The sequence below is a fragment of the Hydra vulgaris genome, chromosome 02, assembly GCF_038396675.1.
Source record: "Hydra vulgaris chromosome 02, alternate assembly HydraT2T_AEP".
Classification (NCBI taxonomy): domain Eukaryota; kingdom Metazoa; phylum Cnidaria; class Hydrozoa; order Anthoathecata; family Hydridae; genus Hydra; species Hydra vulgaris.
In genome coordinates, this window is record NC_088921.1 from 72,075,975 (window position 1) to 72,095,263 (window position 19,289).

At 27.6% G+C, this 19,289-nt stretch overlaps 1 protein-coding gene and 1 long non-coding RNA gene across 2 annotated transcripts; one reads left to right on the top strand and one right to left on the bottom strand.

The window, feature by feature from the left end:
* Nucleotides 1–3,056: 3,056 nt before the first annotated feature.
* Nucleotides 3,057–12,195, bottom strand: LOC100210352 (uncharacterized). The gene is made up of 2 exons (XM_065791868.1): nucleotides 12,027–12,195; nucleotides 3,057–3,862 (listed from the first exon to the last, which is right to left on the bottom strand). The coding sequence occupies exon 2, from the start codon at nucleotides 3,854–3,856 to the stop codon at nucleotides 3,113–3,115; it is 744 nt and encodes a 247-aa protein (XP_065647940.1). The 5' UTR covers nucleotides 3,857–3,862; nucleotides 12,027–12,195; the 3' UTR covers nucleotides 3,057–3,112.
* Nucleotides 12,196–12,269: 74 nt separating this feature from the next.
* On the top strand, nucleotides 12,270–19,052 carry LOC136077158 (uncharacterized). The gene is made up of 6 exons (XR_010636867.1): nucleotides 12,270–12,427; nucleotides 13,003–13,170; nucleotides 14,032–14,196; nucleotides 17,535–17,645; nucleotides 18,001–18,147; nucleotides 18,226–19,052. It is a non-coding gene; the product is annotated as an uncharacterized LOC136077158 (long non-coding RNA).
* Nucleotides 19,053–19,289: the final 237 nt, after the last annotated feature.

A 19,289-nucleotide genomic window follows, 5' to 3' on the forward strand; every position in this document is an offset into this window, starting at 1 on the left:
TTTTGGTTTGCTTCATTTTCTTAAGTCTGGTCCGTGTCAACGTCACGGAAGTTTTTTAATAATTAAAGGAAGTATCCAGAAGTTTCAAGAAGCATGCAGAAGCTTCCAGAAGTTTCCAGAAGAAGCATCTGGAAGCATCCAGTAGCATCCAGAAATATCCAGAAACATTCAGAAGCATCCAGACGCATCCAGAAGCTTCCAGAAGCATCAAAAAGAAGCATCATTTTACTATATATGAGACATGTAAATCAACATGTAATTCAGTCAGTATATGGAAGTCAATCAGTCAGTATTATCAAGACAGTTTATCGAAGTGAGTTTTATCAAAGTGTTGTATTGAAGAACATCAATACAAGAAGTGAAATACAACAAGTGTTTCATTACATCAATACAGTCCACATCCAAGGTAAATGTAAAACGGTAAGCGTTGAGAAGCGTGATTATTTATTTTTATTATTTTTATGACTTCAAGTGCAAAAATGGCTCCCGACAGTCTTGGATTGGAACTAAGAAAGAAAATTATTGGCGATTACGTAAGTGGAATGTCAAAAAAAGTATTTGTGATAAATATCGCGTGAAAAAATGGACCGTATCATGACTATGTTCCAAATATCGTTCTACGGAGAAGTTGGCAGCAGATAACAAAGGTGGAAGACCGCGTTCCACCACTTCTAGAGAGGATTCTATGATCGTCAGATCCGTCAAGAAGGATCCCTGGATATCATCAGTCGAGATACAAAAGCAATTAGAGCTGCCTGTATGGGACCGAACAATCAGACGACGTGCTGTTGAAGCCGGATTGTTTTCTCGACGCCCTGCAAAGAAACCGCTGACTTCACTAAAAAACCAGAAGAAAAGACTCCTGTTTGCTACATCTCATATTGACTGGAATGTGCAAAAATGGCGAACTGTCTTGTTTAGTGATGAATCGAAGTTCAACATCATTGGGAGCAATGGCATTTGCCGTGTACGTCGACCGGCCGGAAAACGCCTCGATTTACGTTACTGCCATAAGACCGTGAAGCATGGTGAAGGCAATGTAATGGTCTGGGGGTACTTTTCTGCTATTGGTCCAATACATCGAAACGACTGAATAATGGACAGTTTCATGTATAAAAATATCCTGAAAGATGTTATGTTACCTCATGCTGAATGGAATATGCCAATAAAATGGGTTTTTCAGCAAGACAACGATCCGAAACACACTGCAAAAGTAGTCAAGCAGTGGTTTCAAGACAACCATCTATCGGTGATGGATTGGCCGCCTCAAGCTCCGGATCTCAACCCTATCAAGAACCTGTGTGAGATCGTCAACCGCAGAATTAATCGTTAAGGTGTTCGTAATAAGGATCAACTGTTTGAACAAATCCAAAAGGCCTGGGCAGCGATTCCACAAAGTTTCATTGATCACCTGATCGAATCTATGCCTCGAAGATGCAAGGCTCTGATTGACAACAAAGGATTTGCCACGAAATATTGATAGCGAAATACAGCTTGGTCAACATTTTGTCGAGTTGCACTTGTTTTGTCCAGAGGGAAATCAACTTTTTTTAATACTTTTGATTAATTTATTAATTTTCGTGTACAAATAATGAACTTTGTGATGTATAAAACTTGAAGAACTTTGTCTCTAAACAGTTAAATAGTTATTTCTCTAAGCTGAAAAAATACAGCATTTTTATATAAACAAACTAAATTAGCATTATTTGGTTGCACTTTTTTGTCCGATACTGTATATATATATATATATATATATATATATATATATATATATATATATATATATATATATATATATATATATATATATATATATATATATATATATACACACATAAATATACATATATAGAATATATATATACATATATTCATATAAAAACATCGGTCATAGAATGCTAGTAAGTAATTTTATAATGTAAGCTTTGTTATGTATTTAAAAATCGAATGCTTTGATAAAACACTCATCTTAATTCCGTTAATTTTTTTAAACTTACATCAAAAAGAAATAATTAAATTTTTATATTAAACTTACAGAAACTTGTTAAGCACGTCAAAGCGTTAAAATTAAACAGAAAACTCACGATGCTTGACAGGCTTTATTGAAATACGTGAGCATCTGGTGCTTTTAAAAGAAAGTTACTTAATTGGCTAAAATGAGACAATCCAACTTTATTATTTCAGCACATAAGTTTTTTTATTATATAAAATGTTTTATGAATACAACTTCATGTTTTAAACGCAAAGTTACTTTTTCTCAAAAAAAGTTGCAAAAACTAAAGAGTAAAGTTAATATCATTCTATTTTTTGTTCATCGTCCTTAACAGGAAACAATACAAGACAGGTTTACATTAACGCGAGTCTGTTAGATGATGAAAGGATGCAGGGCAGGTTAGCAAAAAATTTTTGAAAACCACTAAATCTTTATCTGGGTGGCCTGCTACAAGGCAGTAGCCGGATGCAGTTAATAGCTGCCGAAGATGAGTATTTTTATTGAAACATGATTTTTAGGTTTTTTCAAACCAAGATGTATTTAAAGTCAGAAATAACTTCCCTTAGTCTACAAACGCATATATTACAAAGCAACAAGACATAAAGCAGGTTGCACATAATTACATGTTGCAGTTGCAGGATGATCATAATGATTCAATCTTGGCCTGAAGAGCATATAAAACATTGCCTTAAATATATTTTGTGATTTCTATAAACTCATTTTTAAATTGAAGTTTTCTGAGCTAAATATCTTCATCTAACATAATTTAACAAAAAAAATAAAAATAAATAAATAAGAAAATCAAGTTATCAACTTGATTTTGTTATTTAGCTAGCTACTTATTTTTGCATATATATAAGCTGATACGTAGTTACTTATTGTTGCATATAGATTCATTTATAAGTTGATACGTAGTTACATATTATTGCAAATAGATTCGTTATAATTAGTGAAATAAGATTAAATATTTTATAAAAACAAAAAGCTTGTAAAAAACAAAACAAAACAAAAAAAAAGATTTTAAAAATATCTTAGGATGTAAAAAATGTCTTAAAAAAATGTATAAAAATAGAAAAATGCCTGCTAATTAGAATTAAATAAATTGGTTAAAATACATCATCATAAATTTTTCTTAAAAAACTTTATAATTCCATCCATAGCAAGTTTAACATCTCTTGCCACCCTTTCATCATTACAATCTCCTCGTGGAACCCAACCATGAACCATATCAGGAAAAAGTTGAATATCGTTTTGATCACCAAACTTTTCTTGTAAAATTTGCTTTACTTCTCCACCATCATTATAAGTAGGTAAATCATTATTAGCTGCATAAATAAGCTGAGGACATTCTAGTAACCTAGCAAGCTGTTCAGGAGTTTCACCGTGAAGTGATCCAACATGCACCGAGGGATGAACATTTGCTCCACATTTCATTATCTTATTTTGACTTAAATGAAAAACAGGCCAGGCACCAAAACAAAAACCTAAACTACCATATGATTTAATATCACTTTTTTCTAAGTGCTTAAATACTTTATCAGTATCAGCTTTAATTTTTTCCCAAGTAAACTGTGACACCCACTTGAAAAGTTCAGCATCTAAAGGTGCATCTGCAGGCCACATATCTCCATGAAAGATATCAATCAAAACAACTAAAAATCCTTCATTTGCTATCTGATCGCATATTAGACGAATTCGCCCACCATTAAATCCAAAGATATCATAGTAAACAATAATTACTTTATCACCACAACCAACTTCGTATATATCAAGACCATCTAAATTTAAAACTCTTCCTATTGATTCATAATTTATAGATAATGCTTTTTCACTTCCAATAGGACAACATAAGGAGGATGACATTTTTATCTAAAAACATTTTTAATGTTGCAAAAAAAGAAAAAAGTGTTATATATATATATATATATATATATATATATATATATATAGATATATACATACATATAGATATATACATATATATATATATATATATATATATATATATATATATATATATATATATATATATATATATATATATATATATATATATATATATATATATATATATATATATACACAGTGGCATGGCTAGTGGGTCGGAGGCCTCCCCCAAAACCTGCTATTAGGATCCCCATTCCTTAAAAATTGTTCAGGGTTAGGGTTAGGATATATGCTGCCACCCCCTTAATGTGTTGTATATGATAAAAAAAACACTGGTTTGAAAAAAATTTTAAATTAAAAATTTTTTTAATATTTTATTATAAAATATAAAAGTGTCAATTAAAATTGATTTATTATATTTCTTAATAGGTGTTCTATTGATAACTTCATAAGATTCCAACATAGTTTCAAATTGTTAATTAACTAATTAAGTGATGGTGAATAAAATATAGTAAAAGAAAATCTGCAATATGTGTAATATTAAAAAAAAAAATTATCCATATCTGCAATATTAAAAAAAAAAAAATTATCCATAAACATAAATAGTAACGAAACATTTCTAGAAGGAACCTCTAAGTTGTACACAGAGCTTAGTTAATAGTCAAGACAGCTTTTTACAACTAAACAATTGTAAGTTTTAACACTGTTTACCTTGCAGTTATGTTATTATACCTTCCAGCATTACTGCAGAGGGTAACTAATGACTAACAGGTACATAAAATGTAAATAGATTACATAAGTTTGTAATCTTACCAAACCTTATTAGGTTTAATTTTTAAAATCATACACCGTATGTTACAAATAATGTATGTTTTTGTTTATTTAACCCTTTCGTGACGAGTGACCAATATGGCGGTTCATAAAATTTGTTTCAAAGGACGAGTGACCCGCATGGTAGTTCACAAACAATTGTAAATATTTTAAAGCATCTAAAGCAATTAGGAAAAACTTTATATTTATCTTTGAAATGTGAATAATTTCTTAAGTTAATGGTTCAAACCGTTTGTTAATTGCATATATAGGATCGCTCAAAAATCAATTTTAAAAAATGACTACAAATAGATTAAACTCTACTGATATAAATAAGATCATTGTTATTTTTTTCAATGATAGTGGTGGAAATTTTGTTTGTTTGATCACCATTATCCAATGCCTTTTTTTTATTTAATATCGAAAATGATATGTTTCTGTATTTCTTCTTTATTTATTTAAAGTTACATAAAGAAACAATATATTTTTGTTAATTTCAACAACATATATTTTGATCACATAACTAAGATAATAAAATTTTTATAAAAGTTTTTTAATATTTTGAAAGCCAACTCTTTAAAACCCTAACCCTGACAAAAAAAAAAAACAAGGTCTTATTTGTAAAATTCTGACTAAATTTTTAATTTCATACCATTTTAATTGATCATGATCCTGGTTCGTTATTTTATGCCCAGTCATATAGCTGTTTTAAACTCAGTCGCAAAAGGGTTAATCTGTATGATACAGAATAAATAAACAAAAACAAATCATTTAACAGAAAAAAAAATTGACTTAATAATTGATTATTTCAAAATAACATAACCATAAACATAAAAATCTTTACATATTTGTGGATTGATTTACTTCTAAATTAAAATACTCTTAAATTTTTATATATACATTGAATGTGTTTGACTTTATGTTTATAAAATACATTGACTTTGTGTTTATAAAATAGATCGTAAAAAAACTTTTTTCCCTATTAAGTCTAAAATCCATCCACATAAATCTTTTTATGGTTATGACAAATAGTTTGAATATGATTTACTTCACATCTTAAGCACGCAAGTTTTAGATATACTGTTAATTCCTCAACCATTAAAATTTTTTGATTTTGGTTATGATGAAAATTTTTATTTAATTTTTTTTAAAGATGTACTTTGATGTCTTTAAAGATAAATATATTTTATTTAAGTTTAAACGTATAAATTTATATTTCATTGAGTTATCATCAAAAATAAATAAATCCTCCAAAAAAATACACTAGTAACTTATTTGTCTTTTTACTATCTGATTTTATAATGATCAATGCTTTGTTTGTGTATGTAGGTTTTACGTTTAATACTTTGTGCATATACAGTGAAAAACCCAGAGTTTATTTGGGGATACTACTTTTTTCCCGGCAACGTCGAGGGAGGAGGAGGAGGGGTTTAGATGTTTTTGAGTTCCCCCTTCTCCTTTAGTTAAAACAGGTGCTACGACAATGATTTTTAATCATCATTTTAATCATTTGTATTTATCTTTTTTAGTTTTATCCTAAGATAAAGAATTGATTTAATGGCATTGTTTTGAATACATGAATTTACTGGTGGACGATGTTACTTTAGTCACAATAAGAAAACTATTTTACTTAAGACTTTAATAAACACTTTTGTTGCAAATACTACGCAAGTAATACAAATAAGTAAATAATTATTAAAATTAATTAAAGTATCTTAAGCATTTATTAACTATATTTTAGTAAATTTATTTTTGGTAGTAATAAATTTTTTAAATAGTTAGTAATTAAATATTTAAATACTTTAAACAATTTTTAATCAATATTTACATTACATAATATATTTATACATTTTAAATCACATAATATTTTTAAAATTAACAAAATAGTTTTACTTCTTGTATTCGAATAACTATTCGAAAAAAAAAAACGTTTAATGAATTGGCATTCATTAAACGTATTTATTATTATTTTAATTTTAAAATTTTGACTTATCAATATTATCAAATATTATCAAATCTATATACTTTGTGGTTTAACAGAAACAAACTGCAATACTTATGTGACTTAAGATTTGCATTAGGATCAACTTATTCTAAAGCCAATAATCAAATTATCATCTTAAATTAAAAAAAGTTAAATACAATAAAAAAATATAAAGAATAATAAATTTATTCAGAAAAAAATTGTTACACAAACATACAATAACTGTAAGAAACTCATTAATCTTTTATTTTTTTTAAATTAGTTGCAACTTAGGGTTTGTTCATAAATAATGCCACACTCTAAAGAGGGGGGTGGGTAGATGGGGAATGGTGGTTTTGTGACGACTCGTCCGGAACTTGTTATCTAAGAGTTAAGATATTGTGATGAGGGGGAGGGAGGTCAAAAATGGTCAATAATTGGGTGATATAATTTATGGACCAACCCTTATAAAAACTCTAAATGCACATAAAAATCAATTTCTAATTGGTACATCATCAACAACACAACAAAGTTTATAGTGGTTTCTTTTCCCGGTAATTATTATTACCTGGAAATAAATTTCCATGGTAAATTTTTAACTAAACCATATGTCATCAAAAGCCTGAAGAAGAGCCCTTTCATGAGACCCTATGTTATTTATTTTTTTAAACACACTTTATGTGCAACCGATTATAGTCCACATTTAAAATTTCACATTGCACTCTTGAAAAAGCAATTTTTTAAGAAAATTAATATTAAGACTTTTTTATATTTTCGCCCTGATATCCTAAACAATCATAATTCTCTATTTCACATAATATGCTCACAGCTCAAAACTTCTGCTGTATGAGAATATTCAATATTTTTAGATTGAAATAATTCAGCCTGATAATCTTGTCTTACATTCCTTTATTTTTTGAACTTATTAACAAAAAAAAAATCATAAAAGCAATAATGGAATATTAAAACTTACTTAGATTTTATAAGTTTCCACGATGCTTATCTTCACAAAAATTGTGAGTCCTTTCTAGAGATGTATTGTTCTTCTTAGGATTTCAAAATTAGTTGGTGTGAAAGACATAGAGGCATGGCTTCTTAGATATTAAAACTCAACTAGGTTGAGTTATAATATCTAAGAAGCCATGCAGGTAAGCTTATCCTGGTCCCCTAGATGATAATGAAATATGCACCTAAGAGCAGCCTAATATTTTTGCCTTTAATTTAAAATATGACAACTGAATTCTTGTAATGTCATTGGCACAATTCCCAAAAATAAAGACAACATTTTCATGACAATCTGAAAACTGATACATAAAATTAATATCATACCAGGGTTGATAGGGTTTTCCCAAATGGTTTAAACCATTTGAAAATATCAATTTAAACCAAAATAATATTTTTTAAACAACTTTAAATTTACAGCAGGAAAGTAAAGCAGCGGTATGTTTACAAATATAACTATATCTTTTATGTAAATACTTTATATAAATTTCTCTTTGTTAATTTCTCATGTATATTAAATACACAGTATGTTATTTAACATTGCCTATTTTTAAAACTGTATTTTAAATAAGGCAACAGATCAATATATAACAACAAAGTGCTTCATTTACAGATGGATAAAGCAACATAGATTTCACACCAACATGTTGAACATAGATTTCACACCAACATGTTCAACATAGATTTCACACCAACATGTTGAACATAGATTTCACACCAACATGTTCAACATTGATTTCACACCAACATGTTGAACATAGATTTCACACCAACATGTTCAACATAGATTTCACACCAACATGTTGAACATAGATTTCACACCAACATGTTCAACATTGATTTCACACCAACATGTTCAACATAGATTTCACACCAACATGTTGAACATAGATTTCACACCAACATGTTCAACATAGATTTCACACCAACATGTTGAACATAGATTTCACACCAACATGTTCAACATAGATTTCACACCAACATGTTCAACATAGATTTCACACCAACATGTTGAACATAGATTTCACACCAACATGTTCAACATTGATTTCACACCAACATGTTCAACATAGATTTCACACCAACATGTTGAACATAGATTTCACACCAACATGTTCAACATAGATTTCACACCAACATGTTCAACATAGATTTCACACCAACATGTTGAACATAGATTTCACACCAACATGTTCAACATTGATTTCACACCAACATGTTCAACATTGATTTCACACCAACATGTTGAACATAGATTTCACACCAACATGTTGAACATAGATTTCACACCAACATGTTGAACATAGATTTCACACCAACATGTTCAACATAGATTTCACACCAACATGTCAAACATAGATTTCTCACCAACATGTTACTGATATGTATTGTTTGTATTTCTTGTTCTTGTCAAATACCAATGATACAAACAAATGAAACTATATTGATTGGCAAATAGAAAAGTATTTGATAAAAAAGGATTTAACAACTTATAAGACGTTAGTCTAATTATCCATCAAAAAATCTGCATAAAACTGTTTATTTTATACCTTCAAATTTGTCTAGCCAAAACAGTTGTTTTAATAAAATTTCTTAGAGAATAGCTCGGACGAAAACAAGTTTTCTTGGTATGATTTTATTCTTTTGCCTTAATCAAAAAATTTTTTAGCCCAAACTTTTTTTTTTATCATTCTCATTAATATGAACATATGTCTCGATGGTTTGGGATCCCTTTAAACACAAAAAAGTTAATGCAAATCATTTGCATTGCTTTGACAATATTGATTTTTATCCCATCTAATAAAAATTTTCATTTTACAAGAAAAGATAGACCTTTTATAACTTTTTTATTTAAAGATTTGTAGGCATAAAAAAAATTTAACAGTGTTTTAAAATCGGTGAATTTTGGAACTTTTTATGCAGATTTTGTTTATTTTTTGGTAAATTTGTAATGTAATGCACAATTTTATATAGCATGAAACATCCTTGGTGTTTGACTTCTGTCTATTTGGCATGGAATGACCCAAAACCATTTAATATTTAAAAGTGTATTTCAATTAGGGTTGAAATTTTACGGTAAAAACTGTAAATTCGCGATCATTGGTCTGTAACTTAAATTGTATTACACTAATTAAAGTTAAACTTTCAATTAAAGATAATATTAGAAAGAGTAAAAAACAAAAAGCTATTAATGCATAAGTTACAGTTAAAGTTATTTATTATAACCATTTCGATAAATATTGTGCATTTACTGTTTTTACTGAAAAGCCCAACCCTGATTTCCCTTTATTTCAATATAAAGAAATCTAAGTTTCAGTTCATTAGTGCTCAACTGCTTGAATAGAGAAGTGTCCTTATCCAATTGAACAATGTTTCTTTTATATTCAAATATATGTACTCAATGAGTCATCTACCCTACATCTTCTAGGATTAACTCCTACAATCATTCTTAGAAACCATATATCATATCCATTGCAAAATTAGCATCTGCTAAGGTTGCATCTCTTTATCACGCTCGCCACTTTCTTACTTGATGATTTTATTCTTTATCTTTGTAAATCTCAAATCCATCCTTACATCCTTAATACTGTTGCCATATCTGGGGCAGATCTTCCAATGATGCCCTTTCTCTTTTAGACAAGTTGCATTGTAAACATAGTTAGACCTCCAACCATTATCACATCGTTGTAATGTTGGTTCTCTTTCTCTTTTTAATAAACACTATACACTGCCTAAAGAGCTAGCATCTTTTGTGCTATCTACTAAAATTCACTCTTGTGTTATTTGTTGTTCAATTAAGTTTCATCCTTTTTCTAAGACTGGTACTAAGTGCTCCAAAAGCTCTTATTCGACTAGTTTTTTTACTCGAACATCAGTTCTTTGGAATTCACTCTTTTTTTATCTTGTTATCCTGATTCATATAATTTGCAATCTTTTAAAGCATCTGTCTTTCGTTATCTTGCTCTACAAACTTCATCTTTTCTCTCACAGTAACTTCCAACTCTAATAGTGGTTGCTTACAGCCTTGTTGGAAGTGAAGATGTTGAAAAAAAAAATATTTAGAAAAATAACTGTCAGTTTCTCTCTCTCTCTCTCTCTGATATATATACATATATATATATATATATATATATATATATATATATATATATATATATATATATATATATATATATATATATATATATATATATATATATATATATAGCAGTGGAAAATCAAGATTTATATCCAAAAAGAAGGCAAAATCAATAGTCAACTTAATTCATCAAAATCCGACTTAATTCATCAAATCCGACTTTTATTGTATTACTTTATTGCATTTAAACTTTGTAGCTAAATCTTGTAGTGACTTTGTCACCACAAGATTTAGCTACATCTTGTTGTCACAACAAGATTTAGCTACAAAGTCTGAATGCAATAAAGTAATACAATAAAAAAAAATAATACAATAAAAAAATACCAAAAAGGTCGCTTGATGGAGAAATCAAGGCAATTGGATGAACTAAAAATTTGCCTAAATTAATTATGAAAAAAAATTTATGCATTTTAGAAGATGATGAAACTTACTGTAAAAAAGATCACTCAAAGCTTTCAGGTAATCAATATTATTAACAGTCAAAACATTATAAAGCTTCTGACAAATTTAAGTACATTTGAGTAAGAAAATCGCTTTCAAGTTCCTTGTATGGCAGGCAATTTGCAGTTGAGGTTTTAAAAGCTCTCAAATCAATCAACAAATCAATCTTTATGTGATCTCAGATCTATTGTGAGGGAATGCTTGAAAAAACAACTTCTTCCTCTAATTAAAAGGCAAAACTAAACTTCTCCCTCCAATTAAAAAGCACAAATAATCAACCTTATTTTGACCAGATCTAGCATTGATCCACTATTCCAAAAAAGTAATTCAGTGGTATAAAGAAGAAAGAATCAATTTTGTTCCACAGGATCCTAATCCGTCGAACTGTCGTGAGCAGCGAGTTATCGAATCTTACTGGGCAATTGTGAAAGGAATATGGAGGAAACAAGGCAAATGTGAAAATAGTGTTAAAAATTCCGAGATGGATTAATGCTACAAAAAAAGTGGCGAAAAGTAAAATTGTGGAGATGATGGAGGTTTAAAGAGAGATTAAAGTACTATTTAAAAAATTGAATTACTTGCACGTCGTAAAGTTAAGGCAATATTTATTTTTATTTAAATAAAAATTAATCATGTAAGCATCATTATGAAAAGAAAATGATTATAATTGGTTAAGTTGTCTTTGAGAAAACTCAATTTAAATCGTCCAAATTTCAACCGATTATAGTGATACAGTTGGCTAAAAAATTCCTGAAATAATAAATGCAAAAAAAAGTTTTAGAATAACTTACTTTTTACACCCGATGTTGAAAAGGAAGGTTACCAATTTCAAGCAAGCTCAAAAAAAGGTGTGACATATTCTAATTGTCACACGTTTTATTACAAAAATATAAGTCAAATTGAATATTAAATCCGGTAAGCGATCTTTAGCATGCACCAAAAGGAGGTGTCATAGATTTTAAAATTTGCAGACTACGGAAAAATTTATTGAAATCAAATATGACGCAAAGATCGTCTCAACACCATCCGAAAAAATTTTCACCATGCTTTTGAAACCAAAAATTTCGTACGAAGCTTGTTCTTCGTACGAAATTCTTGAAAGTTAATTTTTGAAAAAGTTAATTAAAATGGACGAGAATATTTTGGGAGATTGTAATGTTTGTGATATTGTTTCTTCTTGAAGATTTTGTTGGTAAGATTTTATATTTAATGTAAATATATTTGAACAAATATATTAATAATATTAATATAATATGGCATCAATTGATGGCATCAATTTATTTACATCGATAATATACATTAATCAATGTCATTAAGTGTATTTAAGCCTAATTAGCACTAAAATAAAGTTAAACTACTTAAAAAAGAAAGTTAAAATGTTATTAACTTTGTTAAAATGTTTACTAAGTATCAAGAATTGATACTTTCTGATAATATATCTAATGTATATCTTTAAAAGTTAATATATTTTGTTTTTTGCTTTTATATAAAATTAATGCAGGCTTTAAGTATAACTTAAACTTGAAACTTTGCTCTAAGTTACATTCTTTTTGCATTTGATTTATGACATGAACTAATGAATTTTTTTATTTATATTTTACATATGGCAAATATTAAGTAGAAAAATAATTATAAAAACAATTAATAATAATTATGAAGTTAATTTTTTAGTATAATAAACAATTTTAAATTTTTTTTCAATTTTGAAAAATAGTTATTATTCAAAATTTTTTATTTCATCATTTTTTATTTATTCACTATGTGCAGAACCAGGATCAATAACAGTACCTTTAGATCCCTTTGAAGAAACTCTTGAAGAACGACACATTCTCAATACATATAGAGACGTTTGTTTAAAAATAAAAGAACATCAAATATTGCACACAGTGCATTATGTTTCAGCATTCTCAAGAGGAATGGAAAAGGAATTAAAAGGTTTGCAAATTTAAAACATTTTTACAATCCAACAATGTAAATAGAAGTATATGTATACTTACGTGTAAAATAATAGATGTATGTATAGATGTAATTTGAATGTTAGTTACTTGTATTTCCATTTAAAATGCATTGATTTTATTTAAAATTATATATTTTTTTAAGGAATACAAATTCTTTAATTTTCAAGCATTATTCATTATTTTTGTGTATGTAAAATTAAGATAAAAATTAAACAAATAAAAAAATAAAAATTTTGGCCGTCCAATAAAAAACAATTGACCATCAATTCCATGTGTTAGCAGTTTAAGTTGACTGTTCGCCTTCAATTTTATATATTCTATGCTGCTGTTGAATATTCTCCAGAAGTCACAAGAGTCTAATTTTTGAGATGAAATACGAGATTTCATGGCCTGAGAATAGTGGGCTTCTCGTCAGACAAAACCTTTTTACAATGATTTCTAGCCATAGTAAACAGAAGTCTGTTTTCTGGAGAAATGTTTTGCTGATAGATATGAAAGTAATGTAAAGTGAAAAGGTAGAAAAGTAAAAAGTAAATATCAATATTGATCTTTTCTATTACTTTTATATTTTATTTTATACTTCTAGAGTCTATTTTATTAAGTTAAACAATTTTAACGTAATTATTTGTAGTTTTAAGAGCCAAAGTAATTTTTGAAATATTTACTTTTTTTAAAATAATTTTTTAAAAATAAAAAAACTAAAACAAAAATAAAATAATAGATTAATACCCTTAAATTCTACAATCTTCGTTTAAAAATATATTTTAAACTATATTTTTATTTCATTTTCTGAAATAAGTTGTTGTAGATATAATGGCAATATTTATTTGTTTTATAGAATTGACAAAAAAAAATCATAAAGTTTTTTTTTGAAGATAAAGAACTTTCCTATTCTGGAGTTCCTTTTATTACATCTTCACAGTCTACTCTTGACTGTCAACAAGGGAAAGACCGCAATGTTAAAGTAAAGGCTGAGTACAGAGAGAAAAAAAATGATGAAGCGGTAAGTTACACAACAGTTAAGTTCATGCAAAAAAAAAAATTCTTTATTATTTTTTGATTACTGTTTTATTCTATTTTAATTGTTATCAATATAAATTATCTTTAACATTTAATACATATTGATAAAACTGTTTTTTTCAATGAGATCTTTTAGTTTTTTCTTCAAGGCAATAAGATTATTCAATTTAGTAAGTTCTATATTTTGTGGTATTTTGATGTATAAGGAGAGGCCATGGTATACAATTGAAAATCTCGATTCTTGATTTCTTCTTCTAAATAATCTTGATGAAGTTTAAATTTTAAATCCAATTTTGCTTTTTCATTATTAAATACAATATATAACTCAGTAATTCTTCTAAAATTTTGTTGATCAAGGTTTGCTTCAGTATATTCAAGAAGCTTAACTTGATCTGACACTAAATTATTTTTTACTTCTGCATCAGCCAATTTTTTTAAGATGTTATTTCCGCTGTCTTTTTATTCAATTTAATACCAGTCTCCTCGCTGATAACTTTGGTTAAATCCTGCAGTGTAACCTCAATAATAATATTAACAGGTAAAACCTCAAAGGTAACATTTACCTGTCATGGTATTATATCTTTTACAACCTCAAGTGTTGTGGTTTGAAATTTTTTCAATGCTTCTTGCATTTGCGCATCTCACTCTCTTATGTAGTTTTCTATCAAAAATATTTACATCACTGACCTCTTCAAAGGTAAAGGGATTCATTTCAAAATCACCCTAGTTAAAACTATTCCTATTCCATTCTCCACCTTCTTCGCCCCAATCCACATTACCTCTATCAATTGGTTAAACATTCAGCCTCTCATTATAACACAAAAAAAATGGCTTTGAGTCTTTCATCAAGCTATGAGACTTTGCTAAATCCAAACTGTTATCTTATTACAAGGCATGAATCCTGGTATCGCACATGCAAATTATAACAGTTAATTTTAACCCTTCAACTATCGCATCACCATCTGGTACTACTTTATTAGTTTGTTTTCCTTCTTTATCCCAAAACATAATCGTTGTCATAAATCATCGAGAAAGGTGTGTCCTGAGACTATCAGGGTGGCGCCAAAGTCGCCTTTTACATCTACTGCTCCTTGTTAATTGTTTTATTTTCTGGTTCATCTAAGCCAGACCTTAAATTCATAAAATTGTAGTAATTGAATAATTGTCATCAGAGGTGCTTTCATACTGTTGTTGAGGACAAACCCCTTATGACATCTCCAACGAGTACTAATCTGGGAATATTTTATTCTTCTGATTGCCATTTTTTGTAGCTACTAATTCTAGTCATCTAAATAGAAGAGATAAACAGGTAAAATTAAACAAAAATGTTATCAAAAACAGAAAGTGTATATTAAATCTATAATTATATATACAGTCAGAGAAGAAAGTATCTGAACAAAAGATTTTATTGTGAAAAACAAACTTTGTCAGGTTATTTCTAAAAAACATATGTTTTTGATAAATACTTTTATAATTATTCTAAAAGCTAATTTAATCATGATTTTATCTAGCAAAAAATTAATCAATCGTAATTAAATTGCGTTGCTAAAATTTAATAATTCCCGAAGAAGTGTTACAACTTCAACGAATTTATAAACATATTGTTTTATAAACGAAGTTTTGAAATTGACTATTAAAAAAAGTTTTTAAATCAATAATTTTAGAAATGTTGTTGTTTTACAAAGAGTAATTTTTAATAACTGACTAACTTATTTTTAATAACTAATATTTTTTTAACAAACTAATTTTTAATAACTAATAAATTAATAAAACTAACTAATTTTTAATAACTAATATTTTTTTAAATTCATTTGATTTACCACTGATATTATTAAGTATGGGAGTTAAAATCAAGGAATGGTGCCAAGCTCAGCCCAATTCAATTATTGACTTGTGCAAGCAGTAAAACATTCAAGTCGATAAATAAAGTGACTGGAATGGCATTAGGAACCATCGGTGATCTGATTAAAAAGTATAATATGTTTGGATATGTGCAAAATCAGCCATAATCCGGAGCTAAGTGTAAAACAACATCAAGAATAGATCAACAAATTGTCAAGATGGTGCAAAAAATCTATCAGCACCAAAAGTGTCAAGCCTCCTTGAGAAAGATTTTGGGTTGCAAGTAAGCTCATGTACTATTCGAAATCGATTGAAAGAAATTAGATTCAAAGCAAGAGTTCCGCGCAAGAAACCATTCCTTTCAAAAATCCATTGAAAATGAAGACTTGCATTTGCTAAAAAAGTCTTATGAACGGGCGAGGTTTATTGATGGAATTATGGACTCTAATGTTTATGTTAATATTCTCAATAAAAATCTTCTTGCTTCAACTAAAAAACTATGATTAGGAAAACATTTGATCTTCCAACAAGACAATGACTCTAAACATACGTCAAAGAAAGCTAAAGATTTTTATATCCAAAAGCAAATTGAGTTACTTGAATGGCCAGCGCAAAGTCCAGATCTTAATCCTAGTAAACATCTCAGTGCTATTCTGGATAAAAAATTTGGCACACAATGTCTAAAAAGAAAACAAGAGCTAAAGATCATGCTCCGAGAAGCTTGGGCTGATAACGACTCGATGCGATTAGTAAATAGTTGAAGCGATGCCGTGTCGACTTGTAGAAGTCATAAAAGTTAAAGGAAGTCCAACTCGATATTAAAAAGTATTAAAAATAATTACATGGAGAAGCGTTAATCTTTAAGCCTTAATCTTTATAATTTTGTTTGGATATTTATTTTTTATCAATTAAATATTATTATTAATTTTTTTCTTTGTACCATATCAGAACATAAATAACAGAGAGCTTCTTTGGTTTACTTACTTTTCTTCATTATTATATGTTTAGAATTAAGGGATTAAAATTAATATGCTTGCAGTTCATTTTAAACTATTTTGCAATATACAATACATTAATTACAATATATAAATATATATATATATATATATATATATATATATATATATATATATATATTTACATACATACAAATACATACATACAAATACATACATACAAATACATACATACATATGTACGTAGATGCATTCATGCATCCATACATATATATATATATATATATATATATATATATATATATATATATATATATATATATATATATATATATATATATATATATATATATATATATATATATATATATATATATATATATATATATATATATATATATATATATATATATATATACATATGTATATATATATATATATATATATATATATATATATATATATATATATATATATATATATATATATATATATATATATATATATATATATATATATATAGGCAAAAGACCATTCTTGTAGAAAACATAAAAATATTGTGCAGATTACAAAGAAATTTGATTGCCCTGCAAAGGTTCATATTAAAGAAATACTAGAATTTCCGGAGTTTAAGGTTTAGTACTTTTTTTTTTAACAAGCCAAGATGATAGCATTATATATATTTTTAAATCTATAACTAGAGTAACTCATAATTTATAATATGATAACATTTAATAAAATTCCTGATTAAACAAGTTTTAACAAGTTTTAGTTACAAAAAGAGAGTTGACTCTCTTTTTGTTAATAGATTGGGCAATCTGTCTAAAGTAGTTTGCCATCTGTCCATGTAAATCTGATCAATATATTAAACTTTACTAGAATCCTTTTATAAAATGTCCAATCAACATAAAATTAATAATTTTTCTATAATTTATTATCACATAATTTTATATGTGTTATTAAACATTTATTTACACATTTTCTTAAAGCTTGATAGAGATTCTGAATGGCTCAGGAAAGACACATAAAAAAAACTCCGTTTAGCTTTGACTGGAAACAAAAATATGATTGTGTCAAGAAAGTATGTCTTAATTATACCAGATATTTCTGTGCACAGAAACCATTTAATTGGTGATGTAAGTTTTATTACATATTTTTTTAACAATATTTTGTGTCGTTTACTTCTTTTTAACAATTAACTATACTTTTTAAAGGCAGCAGGTCTCATTCAACCTATTTCAGATGAGCTTATTATCAAAATTGGAGAACTAGTTAAAGTTGGAGTTAATACTGTAACAGAGATGAGACGACATCTGGAGAACTTTGTTCGCATCAATTTTAGTTCAAGAAGTATGCCCAATAAATCAAACAAACGCTTTTTCCCACTGGATGAAACTATCCGCAACCATATGCTAAAAGCTAGAAAAAAATTTTGTCACTCCCTGATAGACCAAGAGTGTTTAAATATAACTTGTGCGTTATGGCAATGAGCTATCATTTCTTGATGCAACATACCGAACTACTTGATATGCACTTCCTCTCTTCTTCCTAGTTGTAAAAACAAATGTTGATCATCAAATAGTTGCCATTTTTGTATGCGAAAATGAAACAACGGAAGCCATTAAAGAAGCACTAACGTTTATTAAAAAATGGAATCCTTCATTCCAACCTAAATACTTCATGACAGACTATTCAAACGAAGAGATAAGTTCACTTGAATCAGTGTTTCCCGGTAAAAATTTCTGTTATAAAAGATATTTTATTTAAGTCTCAATATTTATTTTATTCGGAAAAGTCAACCATTGTGTTATGAAAAATTGTTCTTGGTTAAAGAAATTATTAATAAAAAGTATTTATTCCAACAAATAAACTTGCCTTTTAATTATTTAGCTGTTTTGTTTATAAGACTTTGTAATTAAAATGTTTACCTTGTGATATTTGCACCACTATCATCTCATTGATAATAATATATTTGTATATAATAAAAGTATAAGAGCTTTTATAAAATTTAAAGTCAAGTAGAAGAAAAAAAATTGCTCTGCATGTTTTTTTATTCTCATTTAAAAAAAAGTTGTAGTACCTAAAATAGATAGAAAATTGGTTAATGACTAATTACTATATTTACAACAGAAACTGTTTTTTGTTTGCTTCAAACAAAAACAGTTTCTGTTGTAAATGTAGTAATAAGTTATTCAAAAACCAAAAAAGTAGTAAAATGTGTTGACTAAAGAAAGAAATTATTCATTTTATCATATTAATTACTTCTTATTGTTCATCA

What these genes read in the sequence shown, in the direction of transcription:
- LOC100210352 (XM_065791868.1), bottom strand. Translation starts at nt 3,856, where the DNA reads ATGTCATCCTCCTTATGTTGTCCTATTGGAAGTGAAAAAGCATTATCT.